General features: G+C 40.4%; 3 protein-coding genes across 11 annotated transcripts; 2 read left to right on the top strand and 1 right to left on the bottom strand.

Moving 5' to 3' along the window:
- Positions 1-103: 103 nt before the first annotated feature.
- On the top strand, positions 104-5,229 carry LOC125762706 (neural Wiskott-Aldrich syndrome protein). 4 transcript variants are annotated; one of them, XM_049425161.1, is made up of 8 exons: positions 104-238; positions 793-1,028; positions 1,421-1,648; positions 1,728-1,827; positions 2,926-3,063; positions 3,121-3,389; positions 3,498-4,091; positions 4,215-5,229. In XM_049425161.1, exons 2-8 carry the CDS (start codon positions 897-899, stop codon positions 4,491-4,493), a joined length of 1,740 nt encoding a protein of 579 aa, XP_049281118.1. In that variant the 5' UTR covers positions 104-238; positions 793-896; the 3' UTR covers positions 4,494-5,229. The 4 variants fall into 4 exon arrangements, with proteins under 4 accessions (XP_049281118.1, XP_049281136.1, XP_049281127.1 ...); XM_049425179.1 differs by lacking the exon at positions 104-238 and adding an exon at positions 341-526; XM_049425170.1 differs by lacking the exon at positions 104-238 and adding an exon at positions 536-679.
- Positions 5,230-8,761: 3,532 nt separating this feature from the next.
- LOC125762594 (uncharacterized) lies at positions 8,762-16,649 on the bottom strand. Of its 5 annotated transcripts, none has more exons than XM_049424872.1 (9): positions 16,551-16,649; positions 15,304-16,021; positions 14,884-15,114; positions 13,951-14,118; positions 13,705-13,877; positions 13,536-13,623; positions 13,322-13,474; positions 12,937-13,245; positions 8,762-12,835 (listed from the first exon to the last, which is right to left on the bottom strand). In XM_049424872.1, the coding sequence occupies exons 2-9, from the start codon at positions 15,364-15,366 to the stop codon at positions 11,141-11,143; spliced, it is 2,880 nt and encodes a 959-aa protein (XP_049280829.1). In that variant the 5' UTR covers positions 15,367-16,021; positions 16,551-16,649; the 3' UTR covers positions 8,762-11,140. The 5 variants fall into 5 exon arrangements, with proteins under 5 accessions (XP_049280829.1, XP_049280858.1, XP_049280847.1 ...); XM_049424901.1 differs by having other exon boundaries at positions 16,574-16,643; XM_049424890.1 differs by having other exon boundaries at positions 16,540-16,602.
- A 1,015-nt stretch (positions 16,650-17,664) lies between these two features.
- Positions 17,665-19,818, top strand: LOC125763138 (uncharacterized). 2 transcript variants are annotated; one of them, XR_007418301.1, is made up of 4 exons: positions 17,665-18,189; positions 18,515-18,739; positions 18,819-18,949; positions 19,021-19,818. XR_007418301.1 is itself a non-coding variant. In XM_049425985.1 (3 exons), the coding sequence occupies exons 1-3, from the start codon at positions 18,033-18,035 to the stop codon at positions 18,848-18,850; spliced, it is 414 nt and encodes a 137-aa protein (XP_049281942.1). In that variant the 5' UTR covers positions 17,665-18,032; the 3' UTR covers positions 18,851-18,952. The 2 variants fall into 2 exon arrangements, 1 of the variants encoding a protein (XP_049281942.1); XM_049425985.1 differs by lacking the exon at positions 19,021-19,818 and having other exon boundaries at positions 18,819-18,952.
- Positions 19,819-22,512: the final 2,694 nt, after the last annotated feature.

Genomic DNA, 22,512 nt, shown 5'->3' with positions numbered 1-22,512 from the left:
CCTTGTTTTTAGGAAAAAGAGTGTAAAAATAACATATAAGTTTATGTTTTGTGTGAGTTTGCTTGCAGCAGTGCGTACAACAGACATGACGTTAGCTGTCAGTTTGGTGTAACCACTGCCCTCGCAACCCTGTCCGAAAGGGGTAGAAAGATATGTACCTGCAGCGAAGAGGAAAACATTCGCCCCTTCGGTTAACATCAGCAAGATGTTACGGAATTGACTCATTTGCTGGTGTCTGGTATGTGCTTTAGCGAGTTGGATCATTCACGCCTAGATTAAATCGTGTTAATTTCCTTTTGCCCGTGTGTGGAACATTTCAACAACGATAGCAACAGTTAACAAATAGCGAAATGAAATAAGTTTTAGCGAAGGGGTTGCTAATGCAATCAAATGGTGATGGTGATGTGGTGCAGCCAGTGAACAAGTGGCAATTTCCGCATATTGTTTCGTACGCTGGGAGTGCGGGTGCAGCATTCGATTGTTCTGTTGATAGTGATGCTGTTTTCCACGAGATTGTTATGAATCGGTATCATCCACATTATTTTCCCTTTCGCATAACCATAAATCGTGTACACGCAGAACTGCTTTTGCCATGAATGTGCATCCAAATATGGATATGCGCTACGTACAACGAATTAGTTAACACTTGGTTATCTTATCGTCAGCAACATCACACGGGGTACATTTAACTATGCTCCTCTAGCTAACGCCCTCTAGTAGTTATGGAAATACATAAAAAAAACCTTTATCAAAATGTTATTTTACAAGTGCAGTTGCATTTTTATTTTGTAGCAATCTAGCAACGGATTAAGGCCGTGCAGGGAAAGGTGAAACAAAAAAGCAAAGTGAAATTAAATCAATCGAGTGTAGTACTTCGATCTTCGATTCAACCAAAGATGAAACAACCAGCAGGAGGAGAAAATGCAGGTGATCGCAACTCCACGGCCAGCAAAGCGAACAGGCCTAGCACACTGCTAACGAACGAGGAAAATGATCAACTTTTTCGTCTGCTTGGACGTCGATGTCAGGTATGATTCATCGCCAAACCTTCCCTTCTATCCAACTGGACAGTGTAGCCAGTTGGAAATTATAATTTTTGTTCATTTATCTTGCTTAAGTTGTGTAATTTTATAACGATCAAAAGCCATCGTAACCTTCCATATTGAACGGTCTGAAGAGTTAGTTTAGTTATATTTAATTTGCCAGACATTTCAATGTTATCTAATTGGGAGAGGTCTTATCTTAAGCTCATTACTAATACCTTCAAATGGGGATAAAGGGAATGAATATTGATAAAATAATAAAATACGTCGACAAAAATGATTTGTCTAAATCGACAGTCTTTTAGAGAATATTGCAATATAGTGGAAAATGTACTAATATTCCTTAATAAACAATTTAATCACTCTTCAATCTTTAGACGCTTAGTACGGCAGTCGTACAGCTGTACACAACACAGTCACCGGCCCATGCCTCCTGGGTAAAGCGATGCACCGGTGCACTCTGCTTCATCAAGGACAACATCCGGAAGTCGTACTACTTTCGGCTGTACTGTCTAAAAGCGAATCTGATGGTATGGGAGCAGGAGCTGTACGAAAAGATCGAAGTGACGCAACCGAAACCGTACCTTATTACGTTCGAGGGACAGGTAAGGGATAACGCACATACGGTCGATTGCATTTCCAACGATTTCTACCCCGTTTTCATTGTCTTCCATTACCGTACAGGATGGTATCGTTGCGTTTAACTTTGCCACCGAAGATGAAGCGGCTGCCGTCATGAATACGACGCTTACCACCATTCACAATCGCAACCGACGGCGCGATGGTAAGTCGTGTTCGCATGTTTACGTACTGTTAAGGTGCCACTATTTACGCCAGGCTGATATGATAATTTGCCACAACACGGTTGAGCGAGGTGGAAAAAAAAACAAAACAAAACGATTAACATGAAGCTCCATTTGCTTACCCCCACGGCAAGACACAAAGAGTTTTATCACAAATGTTTTAAAATTATCTCCAAAAGTCATGCGTTTTCATTCTGGTGAGGTCAGAGGGTTAAAAACGCGCATAGTTAGTTTCCCCATTCCAACTAATAAGAGGGTAAATGTACGGCTACTTGCATGATAGGTATAACCGCTTCCAGACACGTTTTGTATTGCGATAAGTGAGCGACAAATTTCTAAAGATTTTTCATGTGTAAGGAGTGTTCGCTTAAGGTCAGCACACTGTTGGCGAACCTTTATATTTTATGGACGTACTGATTTTGAAGCTAATAATATCGATTTATAGAATAGAGCCGATAGGGGCGGCTCGGTGGTGCATGTGATAAACGGCGCCAGTCCACACGGTCGGACCGGGTTCAAATCCCATCCGGACTGTCCCCTCCAACAAGGACTGACTATCCGGCTACGTGGTAAAAATAAGTCTAGTAAGCCAGAAATGGCCGGCGTGACCTTGTAAGGTCGTTAAAAGTCAAGAAGAGAGAGAGAAAGAGAGAGAGAGAGAGAGAGAGAGAGAGAGAGTATCGATTTCATGTCATTTATATTTGATATGTCCATCATAGATAAAAGCGTCGTCATTTATAACCTCACGATGTCCTTTAGCCATGAGGGAAGGAATCCCCCGGGGGCTCTTAAGGCGCTCTTGCTTTTCATACGTGTCTTCATGCCATTATTAGAATTGATAAATTAAACTACAAAGATCGATTTTTTGTCTGTCTGCGACAATGCGGGAATACTTTTAAAGTATTCGCATTTTGTACAATAAAGGTTGAGCTGCTGTTGCGTTTCGATGAAGTGTTGGTGGTGTTTGAATTATAATCGTCAAACTAGGCGCAGTAGCAGCAATCGCAAAAGTAATATTATAATTATGACAAGGATGAGCCTTTACACACACTTACTTTACTTTACGCACACACCTACAGAGCGTATCAAACGCAACAACACCCGGAAGGATCCTCCACCAGCAAGGCCACCACCATTGCAAAACATCCCGGTCGGTGCAAGTGGTTCGAACATTCCCGATACAGATGTAGCTGTAACCTATCGGAATAAGCAACCATGTAAGTAAGAGAAGTCGCTCGGACGTTAGTAGATTGTTGAATATGTTTTCCTTCCAGTTACGAGCCCTTTTTCGGGACCGGCAGCAGCACCACCACAGCAGCAGTATCCCGGCCAGCAGCCGGCACCAAATCTTGGCAATGCATTGCACCAGAAGCCGCGTAAGGTAAAGGGTATGGGCAAGTTGCAAAAGTCCGACATTGGGTCACCGTCGAACTTTAAGCACGTGACACATGTTGGGTGGGATCCGCACAGTGGTTTCGATTTGATTGGCGCACAGGAATCGCTGAAACCCTTCCTCGAGAAGGCGGGCGTAGGGGACCAGCATGTGAGTGTTGAGGGCCGGGTACAGGCGTAATAGCATAGAAATTATGTAAATATTTTTTTTTTTGCTTTTTCGGTTTTCCTTCATCGCCTCCACCATTGATTGCTGCAGCTGAAAGATCGTGATACGTGCGCATTTATATACGATTTTATCCAAACGAACAACGTGCTCGATACGGTCAAGTCGGAGCAGAGCAGCGGCCGGAAGCAGAAGCCACCGGCACCACCGCCCGTACCGGTTCGTACACATACCGAGGCACAGCCCGAAACGTTTCCTTCTCAGCCCCAATCACATGAACATCACACCCAACAGCATCCCCCTAGCGTGCCGTCCCATCAGAATGGTCAAACGAGAAATCCGCCACCGCCGCCACCGCACCGTACGCTACCGCCGCTGCCACCGACCACACCGCCGAAGGTCGTTTCGAGCGGACCGCCCGCAACGCGACCACCGCCGATGCAACCACCACCAACCCAACATCCATCCGTATCCGTACCGTCCTCTACTGCACCGGCCCCTCCACCACCGCCACCACTTCCAACCGCGACCGGTCCGGTACCGCCGCCTCCACCACCGATGATGATGCCATCACTAAAACCACCGGCACCGGCCATTCCAGGTGGGGCTGGTGGTGGTGGTGGGGACGAGGGTGGAGATGCACGATCAGCATTGCTCGACAGTATTCGCAAGGGAACAACACTTAAGGTAAGTTGTAAAAGCAAAGTATTTTAAAATAATACTTTTTAATCAACTTAAGGTGGTAAAAAGGGAAAAGAAACGAAATCAATCTAATTTCTTCATGTTTTTGATTTTAATGCTTTTTTGTAGAAGGTGGATCAAAGCGCACAGCCCAGCACCGGTAGTGGAGATATGCGTAACGATTTGATGACCGAAATACAGCAAGGATTCCAGTTGCGCCCGGTTGCGAACCGCGAGCTGAATGCGGTCGGCGAACGGAACAGTGGCGGAGGCGGGAGTGGTGACGTCGGTACCGATGCACTTGCCGATGCATTGCGCCGTGCGCTAGCGGAACGTGGCCGTGTCATTCGTCCATCCGACGAAGATGACAGTGATTCGAATTCCAACAACACCGACTGGGAAGATTAAATCGGGTTTTGGTTTTGGTTTTAATTTTTCTTCTTTTTTTTCTTCTTTTTTTCCTACTTTGTCAGGGTTGACTAACTAATCTGTGACTATCGTTTAGCCCCACACGTAGATATCATTGAAGGGAAGCACCGGTCAATTTGCGTAACGCTTCGTAACGCTCCGGAGCGGGGGTTTGTCTATTAGGTCGAGCGTTACCGATTGTGTTTATCATGATGAACTTTCTTTTATTTTTATATTACTATTCTTACGAAGTACATCACATTTCTACGCGTATTGCAATGTACAATATACAAGTTTGTATATTTGTTTTTATTTGTTATCGAAATCGTAAAAAAAATGCGATGTGAAGAAGCGCTCAATATTGTAAAAGTTGATTCGAGGGAATGATGAAATTGCTTTGCATGCGCATTTTGAGGAAAGGAAACAAACATTTCAGTATCAGCCAACAAAAGCAAAGCTTTGCGAAAAAGTAACGTATGAGTGCAGTAGGGTGTTAAGGTGTTATTCTTCCACGTTTATGCAAAAAACCTAAGCTGCAGCTTATCTTGCAAATCATTTGTTTTTGTTGTAGTAAACGTTTTTGCATCGAAAAATTATTTTACAATGTTATTTAAATTTACAATATTACGAAAGATAACGTAAAACACCTAATAGAAGAATGTAATAGGGTAAAAGAAAAAAAAGCCATCATTTGCAATGCGAGGTGGTAATAAATAATTGTATAATTCACAATGTATGCATAACGTTGTGTTTTTTTTCTTTTCTTTATTATTGTATCGTGTAATCCGAACGTAACATTAAACAAGTGTAAGCAGCTAAACAATCGAACAATTTCTCACCGAACCAATGTATCATAAACTATGGATGAGTAACAAATTATGGTCGTATTGTCGCATCTACTAAAAACAACTGTCTAAATTCGGCACTTTTTGTTTTGTAAATTCTACTATTCTTATCGCTTATCGCATCAACATGCTACAGCAGGATCGGTATTTCTGTTTGAGGTTTAGGGTAAAACTACGTTTTTCACCGTATTTTTAACGGTGCTGATTGCGATTAATGCAAATGATTTTCCTAAGGAAAAGGAAAGCAATAAATAAAAAAAGTAACTCGAAACTTTTTTTTTATAATCGTTTAACAACGTTTACCATAGCTAAGCGTGTAACTCCATCAATATTAATATTTCTTTTTGTTTATGACTTTTGCTCTAGTCTAACGTACGCTTGTTAATTTTCAACGACATCGATACATCTTCGTGGTTTTTAATAAAAGTCATATTTTATATTGTATATGTTTTGTGTATTTTTTCTTTCCAGCATGATATTCATCCTTAGTGTAATCGGCTCGATTTAAGTTTAACGTAGGGTGTCACACTCATTTTTAAAGGTTCTGAATAGAAATGTGATTATATTAGCTCACAAACGTCCGCCACACGTACGTTTGTTCGTTGAGGAAGTGTTCTTGTTTAGTCCATTAAGTTTGAGTACATGCAGTTCCCTACTTCACTAGCAGTCACAATTACTACATCCTATTTTATCTGCTGTTAACCCTGTTCCTGACCACCGACAAAGTTCCATTTTGTTTTACACATTTTATTCAACTATTTTCACTCAATGTTCTGGCTGATAAAAATAGTATACAATGCTGCAACAAAAAGGAGGCATTTGCAGTTTTAGTAAACACATCTTTCGACTTATTGCGGTGTCGGGGAGATTATTTGTGATTAAAAATCGAAGTTCGAAAATATCTTCCAAAGAATTTTAACTGAGATGTACTTCAAACTACTTTATACGATGCTTATAGCATCAGAACACGTTAATTAGTAAATGATACAACGTAAATCGTAGCCAGCTGTCAGGAAAAGGGTACAATAGGGCGAGCTAATCTAGATTATCCGTTGCAACTTTAACACTGCTTAGTTATGCTGTCAAAAATTAGTACACACACCCGCTAGTAAAAGCGTATTTGCATTTAAGAATCAATTTAACGATATGATTATCTCTTTGTTTGTTAGGGAACTAAAGTTTGACTAGAACTTTTTTTTACCTTTTCTTCTAAACTCCCTGCCTGGGCAGGCCAAACGTTGGTTTCCATTGCGACAAGAGTTTAAGTTTCTGGGTCGGTATGGAACGCTTAAGACAACAGAAGGATGGGGAAGTACAAAAAGGTAAGAGACCACTGTCTATGAAACTATCTAACCGGCGGTAACGTATCGAGAGAAATCCACAACGTTGGTCTGAGGAAATATGGCTTCCAAATATGGCTACCTTCTAAAAGCGTCTGGATGCGCTGCCGTCACACAACTAATACCATCAAACATGTCGAATACAACACATCCTTCCGTCACGAACACGATTTCAACAAACGCTTAATCGCAATATATCCCTGTGTTTTGGTTGTGTTAATTGATAAATTTCCGCTTACCAATTTTTACCTAACCTCCCCCCGCACAATCCTCAGACTTGTTACGCCACTCATTTTGGTTTTTTTGCTTTTGCTGCTAATTAAGTACTGCAGCAAAAAACACATAGTATTACCGGCTACTGGATTGTTTTTGACTAGAAAATTTCACACACATCCTTTACCGTTACCATCCATACACATACGCACGAAAACAACGACCTTACTATGGTTTACTATTTCGAAAAAAAAGTATCATCTATGCTCAAAAAGCACTCTACCGTCTCTACCAATATAATCCACAAATGGAGGAAGTAAGTAACATTTACGCCGATAAGTTTGGGTCGATTCCAGTATTCCAGTACACACAGGATACCTTAGAAACGGAGCCGTACAACAGTCGCACTCCAACTAAAAGCTTCACACTAGTACTGATTGTTCCTATTGACGTTGGGACGACATCTTTTGCTCCTAAAAACCCGTCAAGTAAGCACTGCATTTTCGATAGGATTATACATATGGCGTAGTATTTTCTTTAGTGATTACAGATGGTGAAGTTCACCACTACTCGGGTAGTATAAACGCAATCTTACATGTAGTTTTTGGAAGCGTAACCGATACTTATAAGCATAGTGTGACTTTGTCATGGTGGGCTCGTCCGAGATCTGGGACGAGTCACGCTAACCACCGGTAGGGGGCGCTAGTTCGGACGTCGTTGATCGATTCCCGAACGGTGTCATGGTATCGGCAGAAGGATCCCTTGGCTGTGTGTTGGCGTTTGCAACACACGGTATATAATTAAGTTCATCATCAATAACAACTCATAGCATTTGCCATAATATGAAAATAAACGCTCTACTAAATATAACTCCAATATTGCTGAGATAAGTAATACGTAAGTTTAGCTAAATTACTCACATGAGGATCGATGTTGAGGTAAGTACATAAAACTTTGCAAAAAAAAAGGAACTAATACAGGAAATAGAACAAGTTTGATCGGTTTTGCTGTATACCTCGTCCACAGCATCGTACAAAACACAGCCCTGAAACACGTACTACTGTATGGAAAGACTCTGGCAATAAAATGGCAAACAAATTCAACAACTTCAATCACCACAACTAATCTGCACCGGGTGTCGCTCAGTGACACCTTCAGACGGTAGTTTCACGAAAAATTAGCGCACAGCATGAACCGGAAGCTTCACCGTGACAGGCGGTGACGTCTTCGGTACTGTCCGCCGGAACCCGTTCGTTTCCGGCGCTCTGCTGCCCGTCCGGTTCGATTGGTGTTATCTTAACGTACTGCGAATGTAAGATCGTTAGGTTTGAGGTGTCCAACTGCTCCTGCTGTTGGTCGTGGATGCGCGTGTTGAGATCGGTATACTCCTGCAGACGGTCGAGAAATTCTTGCGCAGTTAGCTCGCCCACCTTCCCGTCCGGTCCTAGTGCAAGCTGGCCGTTTGCTGTGCGTGGTTTTTTTTGAATAGAATAGATTGCATAGAATACAAAACATCATTATGTGTGTGTTGACCGTGTGATGAGAGTAATTTGGTTGATAAGCTTTGGTCAAGCTCAAGCAGAACTGATGCAACTGGACAATGTATAATGTGTGTGTATGTGTGTGTGTGCATTATCAAACGTACGATGTGTGGAGTTCAAACGCAAGCAGGTAATATAAGACGAAAGCATATCACGAACAATTTCAAACGCAAAACGGGTGAAGTTCTACTAATTGAAAGAAAGAAAAACAATACGAACAATCGGGAACTGCAAGGACAAGACATACACACATACAGGTGACAGGACGGATAATAACGAAATGGTTTTTGAAAGGAAAAGAAACTAAAAAAATAATAAAAACATGATAATATGGTTTTGGCAATGTATTTCATATGTCCTTACTTACTCGTAATGACTTATTGAATTGATCTATTCACTGATCGTGATCTAAGGTTTCTATACTAAGAGCTACTACACTGACTGAACTGTCACCTACTGACTGATCTTGCTGACAGTTTAATAAAAAACACATATTATCTATTTGAACTACTGACTGATCTTATACAACCAAGTTCAATAAAACTGGTTGCTTTCTCCGGTCCATTTACGCAGCAGTCATACGATCGAACTATTTGCAATAAACTAATCATTTCGAGCCTTCTGCTAAATGGGGGTTGGCTACAGATTCTTATATCACCGAAGATGATACTGTCTCCAGTTGCTATAAAATAAACGATTTTAAAAAACGAATGTATGAAAAGGATCTGACGAACCCTTTTCGCCTTCTCCTCATCTTCTTCAAACCCCAACACTCCCGCCCTTTCCCACTTCTATGTGAAATAAATAAATCATGGCCCATCCCCAAGGGGGATGGTGATGGGGGGGTTTTTTTCATGTGAACCTTCTAGGAAAGTAAGGAAACAAATCCGTGGATGTTTAGTAGAAACAGATGGCGTGCACAACCAGATATTAATCACGATTAGTAAGTATAATTGGTTACACCTTCGCAGCTAAGTACTGTGGACATTTTTGGTCCATTAAGTGCAAATTTTGGTCACTGTTATACGTTCCCTTTACATCCGCTGTGCGGGAAGGAAATCAACTGGACAAAACTAAAACTTTTACGCTATTTTAAAAACCTTAACGTTAATGACGTGAACACGCGTTTTACCTTTTCCCCGGCATGATACAAGGGGAAAAACATTGCTTATAATGCATTGTGACGTTAAAAAATAGGTATTTTAAGTTTGACGGACGTATTTTAGTGCCGGTGTATGAGAATTGTTGGCGATTGATTGTTTTGGGTTTTGAATTTTCACAATTAATCGTCCAGGAAATAAACTAAATCAAATGCAAATACAATGGAATGCCGACTATCCGTACTAATCGAATAAGTATAACACATCGATAATATTCTTTTGTTGATAAATATAAGTGTATAATATAAGTAATTTAATATAACGAAAGCTAAAACTTTGAATCAAAATTGAATTCAATTCCCTCATTCACTATTGAACCCTTAAAAATCATTTTTTAATTATGTCAAATCAAATTTGAAACTTTAAATTAAAGGCAACCGGATAATCGGCGTTTCACTGTATAACAAAGAACTGCACAGCACATCTGCTTTATAGCACAGTGCCGTCACTAGATTGTTGGGTACTAAAATACGAATGTCAGACATTGTGTAACGACATCTGTGAATACGAGCAAATCTTGGAGTTTTTTTTAATACGTTGTTCGATTGATACCGCGCACACTAATGTTAGGCGACGGGTAGTAGTAGTAATAGTAGTAGTAGTAAATATAATGGAAGCAATAACCAAAAGTCACTACATAAAAAAGAGATATCACATACATGACTCCATCTTGACGGTAATAGTGTTATAAATAATATTTTTGTTTTTAAATAATAGCAATAATGTTAATGAAAAAATGTTAGAAAACAACATAAGTGAAATTGTGGTTAAGTATCTACTTGGAATTTGGCGCATCTACGGGAGCTAACTACAACACGCATCGGAAGGGGTGAAAAGTAGGGTAGTAGTGTTAACATTAGTAGTTAGCGTTAGTAGCTGTAGTAGTTATATAGTGGTGTAATTGTACTATTACTGTCACTGGAATAGTAAACAATAATAAAAAAACGAACGAGTGGTGCAGCCAAAGCCCTTTTTTTAATACTAATGTACAGATTCCGCTCCGCCTTCGTATCGTCTTCAGCGTTAAAGTTCGCGTTTAAATTGGAGCCCGATTAAGTGCAGTATAAGAGGTAGATGATTAGTGTGATGATTATACGTAGGAAAAACAAGATTTAGTTGCTTCGATTGTAAGAAACTTGCTCAACTTCAACTTGTTAGTACGTTAATTGAAGCAGCTTCACAACCACACACCCTTGCTCGCTTGTGCAAATTGAAAAATAGAAGTCCCAGGAAGTAAAGAAGACATCCAGATGTCTAAGTTTGTTTCGGTAGTATGTTGCTAGTAACCATACGACGACATATTTGGGCAACGGTCGGTTAAGTAGAAAAAAACCAACATAAATTTTATCAGCATCGTCGTTCTCTCTCTCTCTTGTTGGCTTGAACGACCTCTAAGGTCACGCCAGCCATTTTTACCGCTTAGTCGGATAGTAAGTCCTTGCAACGGAGGGGGACGGTCCGGATGGGATTAGATCCGCGGTCCTGCCCGTGTGGACCGGCGCCGTTTATCACATACACCACCCGGGCCGTCCCTGAATGCCGCTTAATCTATAGTATAGTACACAAGCCGCGACAACAGTTCACTATAACGGAGTCTCTACGTATTCCGATCGAACTTGTTACGTTTACCGGTGCATGAACCATCGGTTGTGACTGTTCGTTGGGATAGTGACTGTTAAAATGATTGCTATTAGTAGTTGATGGACGTATCCCCGGTAGCAGAGCCGCTGACGCTGTGCTGTCGGATGTGTCGGAAACACTGCCTATCAATGGCCGATCGGTAGCAGACAGGGTTGAGGTGTAAGCCGCATCATTACCACCGTCACTAATTGGCATGATCGAACACTTTGTGTGCGTTTGCTTGGTTGTATCGGACTGGGAGAAACTGCGCGTCCATTCACCGTACTGTTTGCGCCGTTCGTCCGCAAGCCGTTTGAGCTTTTCCAGGCGAGACTTTAGCTGTCGCGGTGATACACCACCAAAGCTACTGTCGTGACCGGTCGGCAATCGAACGTTTGTAGCTCGATTCGTATCGTTAGCTGGAGCTGTTTGCACATTCTGGGCTGCATTTGGGCAAACGGTTTCCGATTTCAACCCGTGCGACATATCGCCTTGGATGCGTTCATTCGATCCACGTTCGGGATCGGTCGGCGCGAGAAGCGGTTGAAATTCATCATCCGTAGCGTGTAGGGATTTCTCCACCGTACTTTTCCCGCTTGCCCGCGTTGTATCATCGTTTGCATCGTTATGGCTTGTACTTTGCGATGCTTTGCTGCTATCGCTCGACTCCGGTAAGGGTGAGTGGGATTCGGCACTTTCTGGCGTGTACGGTTCAAATCCATGTAGCTGGCCGGTACCATTGCTGGCCTGCGACATCGTGTACGTGTTTAGGTAGTGTGTGTCAATGCGATTCACAATCACATCGTTGGCAAGCATCATCCGGCGCGAGATAAGCGTTTTGCGGTGTTCGATCGGTTGGTGTTTTATCATATTACGGCAGTTCGGGCAGATCGTTGCTGATACAGCGGTACCGATCTCATCGACGTGCGCACCAACGTTCGCCTGCTCGTGCGTACGCGAATGTTTCACGCCCGCAGCGTTCAGTGCCTTTGCGTCATTTGCATTGTTACAGTAGAGTGCGCACATGCATACGTTAAGATTGCTGTCCGTATCGAACACGTTAATGCTTACCAGTGGATGCTGATACCTAAAGCATGCTTGCGACAGTAATTCGAGTGGTGCCGGCTGATTGGGCTCTACCGTTTGCTCATCGTGCATGTAATGCTGCTGGTTCGTTGGGCCAGCAACCGGTACGATCGGGTCAAGCCCGATGAGATTTTGCTCGTAGCACCGTTCGATGCGTGCTACACAGTCGGTACAAGCGGACGGGTAGTGAAGCTGATGGTAGGCAAAACTATCAACATCGAGCGACGCGTCAAACGGAATGATGGTGGCGGCGCTAGTGCTTTTATCACTAGCGCTACACTGGGCTGCAGTGGAAGCCAGCTGACGGATACGTTCCGCCTTCGGTGACAATGTACGCAACACGGCTGCATTGCCACCATTACTACCATAACTACTAAGACTTACTACGATAGTGTTGTTATTACTACTACTATCCATACTTGCACTGTTATTATAAATAGGGTGTTCAACACGCAGTTTTCTAGGCACATGCGTATCACAGGAGCAGTTATCTACAATACCTTGACTCGTCTTGATTCTAATGCTGAGATAAACCGGCTGTTGTCGCAGGATGTAAAAAGAAAAGAATTAATACAACAATTAATAATAAAATAATTAAAAACGGCGAAACCACCGCAATTTGTTCTACCTATACACACCTTATGATCTCCCATGCAGACATTTGCACCGATAATACCATAGCTTACGGTGGGATGATCGCTAGCGAGGTTGGCAGGCTCATCGCTCTGTTTGCAATCTTCCCCTCCATCGTCCGGCACGTCGTCGCAGATAAGTTTCCGGGCCGCAGGGCTTACCAGTATTCGATCGCACCAGGCGGGACACCGTGTCGCCATGTACGCACCCGGCTGGAACGGGTCCTCCTCGTACGGGTACGACGGTGGGAAGGTGATGGGAAACTCGTACAGTATGCTGCGAAGCGATTCAAGCTCCCGATCGAACTGACGAAGCTTTAATGGATGAAAGGCAAACAAAAAAAATGTATTTTTTCTTCTGGCACCTCAACTCAACCTCACCTATAATTACCCAGTTTTCTTTAAACGTGCTTTGGTCGCAGTGGAAAAACTCCTTTTTCCCCACGGTTAGCACGTTCGTGCCGGTAGCATCCCGATATTGAACTTTTGTACTGTCGTTTTTCGTATTCTGAACCCGATGCATTGTGAGATCTTCGGTAAGTTTCTGTTGGCGAAAGTACTTATTAGCAACGTGAGCATGCAGTTGGGTGGAAACATCTATATACCTTGATAACACCTTCCGTATCGCAACGGAAGTTAAAATCACCAAAGACAAAGTATGGCACTGGTCGGTTAACTGTATCTTTATGAAATCTACAACAAGAAAAAGGAAAACAAATGGGAAAATTTGTTTATTACGCATACCGCAATGTATCCTTCCTGCCAGCTTCTTACCGTTCCAGTGTATGTACGAGTGCGCGGCGTCTGCTTTTACAGTACACGGATGGATATTCTTCACACGCTTCTAGGTTGGATGCATCGTGAAACAGATGAATGTTAACTAAATCAAAAACGGTACCATTTAGGAACCAACGGGTACGCAGAAATCCTTTCCGAGACCATTTGCACTACAAAGCGTAACACGAGAAGGTGGTTAGAAGCGTCCAACAGTTACCGTACACGGTCCGAAATTGTACCAACCTCGGGAAAGAATTGTTGAGGAAATTTTGCCTTTTCTTTGGTAGCGACTGTTTCGATACTTCCCGTATGTATACTTTTGCCCTCGACGGAATCCCACTCGTGTGTAAGAAAGTTCCACATCAACACGTGGTTGACCGTGCTCTGGACGAAGTATAAATTACCGAGGGCCTATTACGGAAAGAAACAACAAGAATAAATAGAAATGAGGAAGAATCAATTGAATTAGAAGTACAACTTAGTTAAAAAAAATATTTTATCTCTTTATTTATAATCGCAATTTACGACCTACTCAAAACCATCCCAATAAAGTGAACAAATTTGTCACCCAAAAATCGATAAACCTATTCCTGGAGGATATTGTCTATATTGCCTTTTAGTGTAACGAAGTTTGGCGCCTACCACAGATTTTTGTTTTTGTTTTGTGCTCGCTCCCATTTACTTACACTTCATTTCCTTCCGCCTGTTGAACTTTTGTTCGTGTAAGATATCTAAAAATATACAATCTTCTCGCTACATCGATTGCCATTCATATGTAGGGCTTCGTTAGGACGCAGCGTAGCGCGCTAGCGGAAACAACGCAACAATTCAGGTCAGGTCGCTCGTAGGGTCGGATTTGAAGCGTATATGCGTAAGAAATATGCTACACAAAATGTAACGCGAAACAGATTTGGTTTGTCTTCCAGTGTGCAGCTTGTTTTAAGCTGCTTTGCACCAACAACCAACAGTTGTTGCCGCAGACAGAAATTTAACGGACCAAGAAGTCATATTTTATTTTGCACTGATTGGGTTTCAGTTAAGCGCTTCCGGAGAAACGTGACGGTGGCGCTACACCGTAACCTGGCACCGTAACCTTGCTTGCTAGTTGCAATTTTTCAATTAAAATATGTAAAATAAAGCTATTAACAATATTTCTAAACACCAAATCTAACATACCGTAAAATGTTCCGCCGAGTTGTAGTCTTCATCCAAATAGACCCGAATGCGATTGTAGTCACGCAGCTCATCCGATTCGCACAGCTGTTTGATGAACTCCTGCACATATTCCATGGATTTTTCGTACGTTTTACCACCTACCTCCTGCAGATGGAGTGCGATAAAGGCTGGCTGCCGTGCAGCAATATGTTCCAGAAACTCTTTGATCCAAATGTGCAGCAGGTTTGAGGGCTGTTTATGATGGGATTAACAAAATAGAGTAAGATAAATATAGAATAAATAAATGTTTTCATCTGTAGAAAGTGTATGAAGCTTGTAACTATATGTTTGCAACAAAAATAGATTTTTATTTTCGTTATTTTTAAATGTAAGGTTAGTAATCAGGCGCTTTGTTGTGAACAAATGTCGGATATTACTTACATCTTCAAACACGCTTCCCACGTTAGCGGTTATAAGCAGAATGGGTAATGATTCATTTTCCATTGTATCCACTGATGACTATAACAAAACGCACGATAGTAAAGAAGCTGATGAAAATCCCGGTTGAATAAAGTGGCCGACAGTGCAGTGACGAGCAATATTTATTTTTTGTTTTCGTTTCTCGACGCTTTACCAGTTGCGCCACCACAAAAATGACCGATCAAAACTAACTCATCGAAAGTGTCTTTCTAGCCGGTCGTAAGTGGGTTGAGATTTTTCGGTGTTCGAGATTAGTATTTAAGTTGGTTTCGTGCGCTTCAAGCTGGGCCGCTAATAATTCGATAGTTTTCAACCGTGGTTTAGGAATACCCAGCCTTAATTTCGGTCACAGTACAGCATTGCAGGCAGTTTGGGTTTAGATTCGTAGTGTTTGTTTGCTTTTTGTTGTTGTTGCTGGGTGGCAAGTTACAGCATTTGCGTTCGGTATTCGGTCCACAGATATTTCACAACTGTCTGTACGCTGCCGCTTCTGTTGCTCACATTATCGGCAGTCAGCCGACCAGTTGAGATTTGTTTGTTTGTTGAACCAGTGCAAGCAAGAACTGTCATATTTTCTTCGGTGCTTGATTATTAGCTTTGGTTCGCAGACGGCTGTCTCGGTCGGTACAAATGGTACATAGATCGGTAGCCACAGTTCGGTACACGGTACATCTGGGGCCTAAAGTAAAGATACGATCGATAAGTACATGATGCTGTGATGAATATCCGTAAACCAACGTGTACAACTAATGTGCGAGGGGGGAAAGAAAATGTTCCTCTGAAACAAAAGTAGAGCATGTGTGTTGTGCGCACAAAATTGAGGAGTGGTGTTCAAACAAATGGGTGGACCCCCACCCCCAAAACAAAGCTGAAGCCTAATCGTGTGTCGGGTAAACCGATTGCAGCTAGACGGGCTAGACTTGTTGACGCGTTCGTCCTGCAGAATTAGGCGCCTAGATGTGTTTGATAGTTGAGTCACTGGGTGGAAAACCTGTGGTGACTTTTGTTGCTGACAGTGTCGTTTATAGAAGCGGAAAACTGAACAATGCTGCTATACGTAATCGCACTCGCACTTTCAAGCCATTCCTACGCACGTACAACGCAGCCAGTCACGCAAATGGGACTACAGAATACTTTATCAGTCGGCAGGGTTCGGTAGCTAAATTGAAATGGCTGAAATGTTAGCTGAAATCGTACACTGAACTGACCACACTTCACTCCTCCTTGTTACCTTCACGGAGCGTCACAAACAATTGATGCCTTTTGCACTCAACGTGCTCGCAGCGCAGGTTGCCTCATACTGTCTGTTTTGACGTTTTTGCAAATCCGCGCCCAAACTGTCAATTTTGAATTTGATGTGATTTCCAGTAACCGTAACCGTTTGTTTTGGAAAGTGTTTCTTCAATGATACATAAATCTTTGAAATTCTGGGTTACAAGGTTTATTTACCACGTAGTCGGAGAGTCACTCCTTGTAAGCGGGGACAGTCTGGATGGAATTTGATACCCGGTCTTGTCGTGTGGCACCTGCGCCGTTTATCACATACAGCCCCTGTGGATGTGCATCATGTATACATTGTAAAGCTATAAAGGGCAATGAAGTATAATGCATTTTTCCTAAATTTGCCACAATCTTACATTGTAGAGCAATAATTGTAAATTTAACGCCTCTTTTCGTTTATATTTAAATAATTAACGCCTTTGTCAGAAAAAATTTCAAATAATAAAGTGAAAGTTGTACTAAACAAAAAATAGTAAAATAGTAATTGTTCCATAGCATGCTTTCGGTTGATCCAATCTGTCAAATTATGTTCCAAAAATTCAAAAAGAAAATTCAAGACTTTTGTTAATGCTCATTTGAATTGGAGTAAGGCTAACAGTGTTGTATGTAGGATCCACCGTACAATAAATATAAGGTCTTAGTGTCTCAGTATTTTGTTCTAATTAGTATAATGGAAGTAGTGTTAAGATCACAATAATTGAATATTCAAATTAAAAAAAAGAGTTCTTTCGCAATGAAAAAAAATGGGTAATAAATTCTGTTAGGTTGTTAAAGATTTCAAAGTTGTACTTATTCCGAAGCATTTCAGGAAGTTTCATTCGTTTGAATACAAACATGAATCATAACTTTTTACAATCATCTTTCCTACTGCTTTATAGTTATTGTACTGCTTTATTGACGACGTACCATTCATCAAACACAAACGCAATATATTACCGTCGTGAATATCATTCCTTTATGCGAATCTGACGTCATTCGTCACGGCCTGTCCAGCCCGTTCACGTTCATCGGTGAGTGTTTTTTTTTGTGTTACCTATTATTATTCAATCGGAAAGTGTATATACACCAGTACACCAGACACGAAGCATCCGCACAAATTTCACGCACAAGCGTATTTTCAAACCACAACAGCACAACAGGCAACGCAAGTCATCGCGCCACTAGGTGTCAGTGGCTTTGGTTGCATCTGTGCGTAAAGAAGTGAGAGTTTGGGTTTTCTCCCTGGGCTTTGAATTGTTCGCGAAGTTTGTACGGTGTCAGTTACGCAGGTGTCTCTTGCAAGATACCAATCACGACCGTAACATCTGCTGACGAAGTGCGTTGTGTGTGCCTGAAGGAAGAAGTTTTAGTAAACAAGTATATTTAAAGTCAGTTCAGCATCTGGGCCTAAATATCTTAAACGTCTTAAAATGCTACCAAACAGAACTATTGGTTCGGTTTCCACGTGCAAATATTTCTTGATCATGTTTGCCGTAAGTTGTTTCCTGCAAGTGTCCTTGCTGATAGGCTCTAGCGAAGCTACTTCCATGTATTATAAGAAAGTACAGGGAGAAAAGTATGAACCAGGTACGAGTTGTTGTGAAAATGAGTCATATCGTTTGGTAATTTCCTTCAAAAGTTAAATAATATTAGTATCACATGAAATTAGTCTGGAGTGATGTCTAAAGTTGGAGTATCAATCGTCCAAGAAGTAATAGAAATTCATTCGTAAAAAGTTTAAAACATTTTAAAAGAAATTACTCATCGTACGATATGTCAGCTTTCCAAAAGTGTTCACCTTTGGCGGTAGTTGAGTAGGAGTATGGATCCTCAACAAAGCTTAGACATGTTGTTCGTTCATCTTGTTTCTTTCTTTATATTTCCTCCCCACTCCTCCCCGCCGCCAAAACAGACTGGGTGCCCGTATCTTCCACCGTGATACCGTTGGTTGAACGCGTCGTCAGCGTGGGTGCGGGAGCGCGTAAGAAATCATCGTTCGGCAGTGATGGTCACGACGGTACGGACGGTGTACTAGGGGCGGACGAAAGCTACAAGCGTGCTTACGTGAAACACATCAGCAAGTTCACGAAAATTGGTACGGCAGGAGCGGAGGTACAACCAGGAACACTTATTACCGGTAGGACGACATATTGTGGAGCGTAAAGTCATTTGATTTGCCTTAAGATTTTGTGTCTCTTTTATCTCTTTGTCAACAGGTAAAACTGCGTCATCAAGTGCGAAAGATTAGAGAGTCGTTGAGGACCCAATGCCGTGAGATTTCACTAAACGTCCAATTCGCTAACGTAGCTAACATGTTGAAAATGTTTTGTTGTTAACTTATCTTAAGGTTGGTATTAATAACTTTAAACTCACAGTAATGGACACTCTCTAATGTGCAATAAATAATGTATGTTTCAGTTTAAACTGTGCGGCTACCTTACTGAAGCAAAAGATGACAGACATCTGTAATTAAATGATCACACAATCTAGCACATAAATATTTGCCTGTTAGTGTTATTGCCAGTAGCTACAACCATATTGAGGTGGCGTTATCAACCATCTCATGCAATAAAAAAAATAGGTCTGTAGACTATAATGCATTAAACGAGAGGGAACAAACATGCGCTCGAAATCAGTGTATATCTTTCAGAAAATTTCGTACTATGGTGATGATGATTTCATCTTCACGTTCTTGATCCCCTCTCCCCGAAGGAAAAATAAATAAAATCTGTCTGACAACAACTACAAAAAAAACGTCCGCACTCTCCCAAACTGTTGCTACTGGCTTGTTTATTTGTACGAGGGACGAGTAATAAAGTGATTTTCCGTTGGCGTAAGAAAGAGGACGGAACTCCAGCATCACTTTCATCCATCGTGTGCTCCGTGCAATACTTCATGTACTGTTTATTTCCCGCCGACACAGCAGTCACGTGTCTGTTTGTGATTGAACGTGCGTCTGCACTTATGTTGCGACCGTATCATAGCGCGAGGGATTCATCTAACCTAACCCCATGTCGTTATGGCAACGTATCAGATTGATACCAACTTAACCCTACGGCCAGAGGCCAAAATCTTCCCTTTTTGTTATCGGAAAGTTGTATGAACATCCTAATTATTGTGATTCATTTGTACATCGTTTTAGTTTGTTTACCCGTATCGTCTTATTGATGATATATTTTAATTTATTATCGTTTCTAGGGTAGGTGTAGTTGCACTGATGAGTGAAAGCATGAGAGTCGAGTTGCAAAAGAGTGAGTTGAACGAAAATGTACGATTTTTTATTATTTTTCATTCTTTTTTCTATTTAAAGCAGTTTTTGAGTGAAAAGAAACTTATTGCAATCAATTGGCATTAAAATAAATCAATTTTAATTTTTTTGCAAAATTTCTCAAAAAAAACGTAAGGGGTAAGCCTTATGAAATTTTCGAGTGGAAATTTTTTTGAAATTTTTTTTCCGATTTTTTATTCTTTTGTTAATTTAAAGCATTGTTTGAGTGAAAAGAACCTAATTGCAACAAATTCCCATTAAAATATATCACATTTTTCAATTTTGCTAAATTGCTCAAAAATGAAGAAAATTTTACGTTTTTTCAAACAGGGTAAGGAACTTGGTTCCTCGAATAACTTCTGACACAGACATCTAAGGGCATGGCCGTCCAAGAAGAAAATATAGCCATTGATGCCATCTATCGACCACAGGTTAAAGATTGGCGATCCGTTGGATACCGACCGAGTTATAGGCAAAAGTTGGTGCAAAAATGAGGAAAATTTTCATATTTTTTTTTAAAGTTTTTGAATTTTTTATTATTTTTCACTTTTTTTTTATTTAAAGCATTATTTGAGTGAAAAGAAGCACATTGCAACAAATTGGCATTAAAATAAATCAATTTAAATTTTTTTGCAAATTTCTCAAAAAAATGGCAAGGGGTACCCCTTATGAAATTTTCGAGTTGAAAATTTTTTAAAATTTTTTTTCTGATTTTTTATTCTTTTTTTACTTTAAAGCACTATTTAAGTGAAAAGAAACTTATTGCAACAAATTCCCATCAAAATATATCACATATAAAATTTTTGCTACATTGCTCAAAAATGAGGAAAATTTTACATTTTCTCAAACAGGGTAAGGAACTTGGTTCCTCGAATAACTTCTGGCACAGACATCCGAGGACATGGCCGTCCAAGAAGAAAATGTAGCCATTGGTGCCATCTATCGACCACAGGTTAAAGATTGGCGATCCGTTAGATACCGACCGAGTTATAGGAAAAACTTGGTGCAAAAATGAGGAAAATTTTATATTTTTTTCAATTTTTTGATTTTTTTATTATTTTTCACTCTTTTTTTTATTTCAAGCATTATTTGAGTGAAAAGAAACTCATTGCAACCCATTGGCATTAAAATAAAACAAATTTATTTTTTTTGCAAAATTTTTCAAAAAAATGGCAAGGGGTACCCCTTATGAAATTTTCGAGTAGAAAATTTTTTAAAATTTTTTTTCTGATTTTTTATTCTTTTTTTACTTTAAAGCACTATTTAAGTGAAAAGAAACTTATTGCAACAAATTCCCATCAAAATATATCACATTTAAAAATTTTGGTACATTGCTCAAAAATGAGGAAAATTTTACATTTTCTCAAACAGGGTAAGGAACTTGGTTCCTCGAATAACTTCTGGCACAGCCATCTGAGGGCATGGCTGTCCATGAAGAAAATGTAGCCATTGGTACCATCTATCGACCACAGGTTAAAGATTGGCGATCCGTTGGATACCGACCTAGTTATAGGCAAAATTTGGTGCAAAAATGAGGAAAATTTTACATTTTCTCAAACAGGGTAAGGAACTTGGTTCCTCGAATAACTTCTGGCACAGACATCTGAGGGCATGGCTGTCCAAGAAGAAAATGTAGCCATTGGTGCCATCTATCGACCGCAGGTTAAAGATTGGCGATCCGTTGGATACCGACCTAGTTATAGGCAAAATTTGGTGCAAAAATGACCCTTAGTAAATTTTGTGATTGTTCTAATTTTTTTATTTTTTTTGTAATTTCTTATTTTTTTTAATTTAAAACATTATTTGAGTGATAAGAAACCATTGCAACCCATTGGCATTAAAATAAAACAAATTTATTTTTTTTGCAAAATTTCTCAAAAAAATGGCAAGGGGTACCCCTTATGAAATTTTCGATTTGAAATTTTTTTGAATTTTTTTTTTGATTTTTTACTTTAAATTTACTTTAAAGCATTATTTGAGTGAAAAGAAACCTATTGCAACAAATTCCCATTTAAATATATCACATTTAAAAATTTTACTAAATTGCTTTTTTTATTTTTTTCTTATTCTTACTCACCTTTCACATCTCTAATTTCATCATATTACTGCCGCCTAAAAGTATGCAATCAGTAAACAAATGGTTGTTAAAATGCAGTGGGTTTTAGGACCATAGAACCACAACGTGAATTAAAAACATAAATTGCATACTTTTAGGAGAATATGCAACGATAAAGCAAATAGATGCTGCGTCGGATGTAACACACCTGCCATCAATACAAAGTGCGTTTCACCGCTACTGTAAAAGAGAACGCAAAAAACCGGAATGGCGGCGAAAGTCGACAACCTTACTGTGTTCCCCTTTTTCACAGAATGGTGGAAGAAAACATTGCAATTAAAGGTCTTTTAAATTGGTGAGATTGTAAATGAATACCCTTTTACAAACTTCAGTACCGTTTTAAAAGATATTACTCAAGTTTAAGACACCATAACTGCATTAAAGCTTAGGCAGCGTTAGTCAAATGTGTCGAACCCGAAGACGTGACAATTGCATTGAAATCTTTCTGATATATTTTGCAAAACAAGTCGATAAATTATTCAATAAAATAAAGTATTTTAGAAGAACATTAATATTGTTAACACAT

The sequence above is a fragment of the Anopheles funestus genome, chromosome X, assembly GCF_943734845.2.
Source record: "Anopheles funestus chromosome X, idAnoFuneDA-416_04, whole genome shotgun sequence".
Lineage (NCBI taxonomy): Eukaryota > Metazoa > Arthropoda > Insecta > Diptera > Culicidae > Anopheles > Anopheles funestus.
This window is presented reverse-complemented; position numbering and strand designations above follow the sequence as displayed.

Bases quoted from the DNA above. Each gene is read 5' to 3' on its own strand.
- LOC125763138 (XM_049425985.1), top strand. From the start codon at position 18,033: ATGCTACCAAACAGAACTATTGGTTCGGTTTCCACGTGCAAATATTTC. The intron at 18,190-18,514 runs GTACGAGTTGTT...CCGCCAAAACAG, and splicing joins GGGAGAAAAGTATGAACCAG to ACTGGGTGCCCGTATCTTCC. The intron at 18,740-18,818 runs GTAGGACGACAT...CTTTGTCAACAG, and splicing joins ACCAGGAACACTTATTACCG to GTAAAACTGCGTCATCAAGT.
- LOC125762706 (XM_049425161.1), top strand. From the start codon at position 897: ATGAAACAACCAGCAGGAGGAGAAAATGCAGGTGATCGCAACTCCACG. The intron at 1,029-1,420 runs GTATGATTCATC...TTCAATCTTTAG, and splicing joins TGCTTGGACGTCGATGTCAG to ACGCTTAGTACGGCAGTCGT. The intron at 3,064-3,120 runs GTAAGTAAGAGA...TTTTCCTTCCAG, and splicing joins CTATCGGAATAAGCAACCAT to TTACGAGCCCTTTTTCGGGA.
- LOC125762594 (XM_049424872.1), bottom strand. From the start codon at position 15,366: ATGGAAAATGAATCATTACCCATTCTGCTTATAACCGCTAACGTGGGA. The intron at 13,624-13,704 runs GTAAGAAGCTGG...TTCTTGTTGTAG, and splicing joins CTCGTACATACACTGGAACG to ATTTCATAAAGATACAGTTA. The intron at 13,475-13,535 runs GTATATAGATGT...TTTCGCCAACAG, and splicing joins ATACGGAAGGTGTTATCAAG to AAACTTACCGAAGATCTCAC.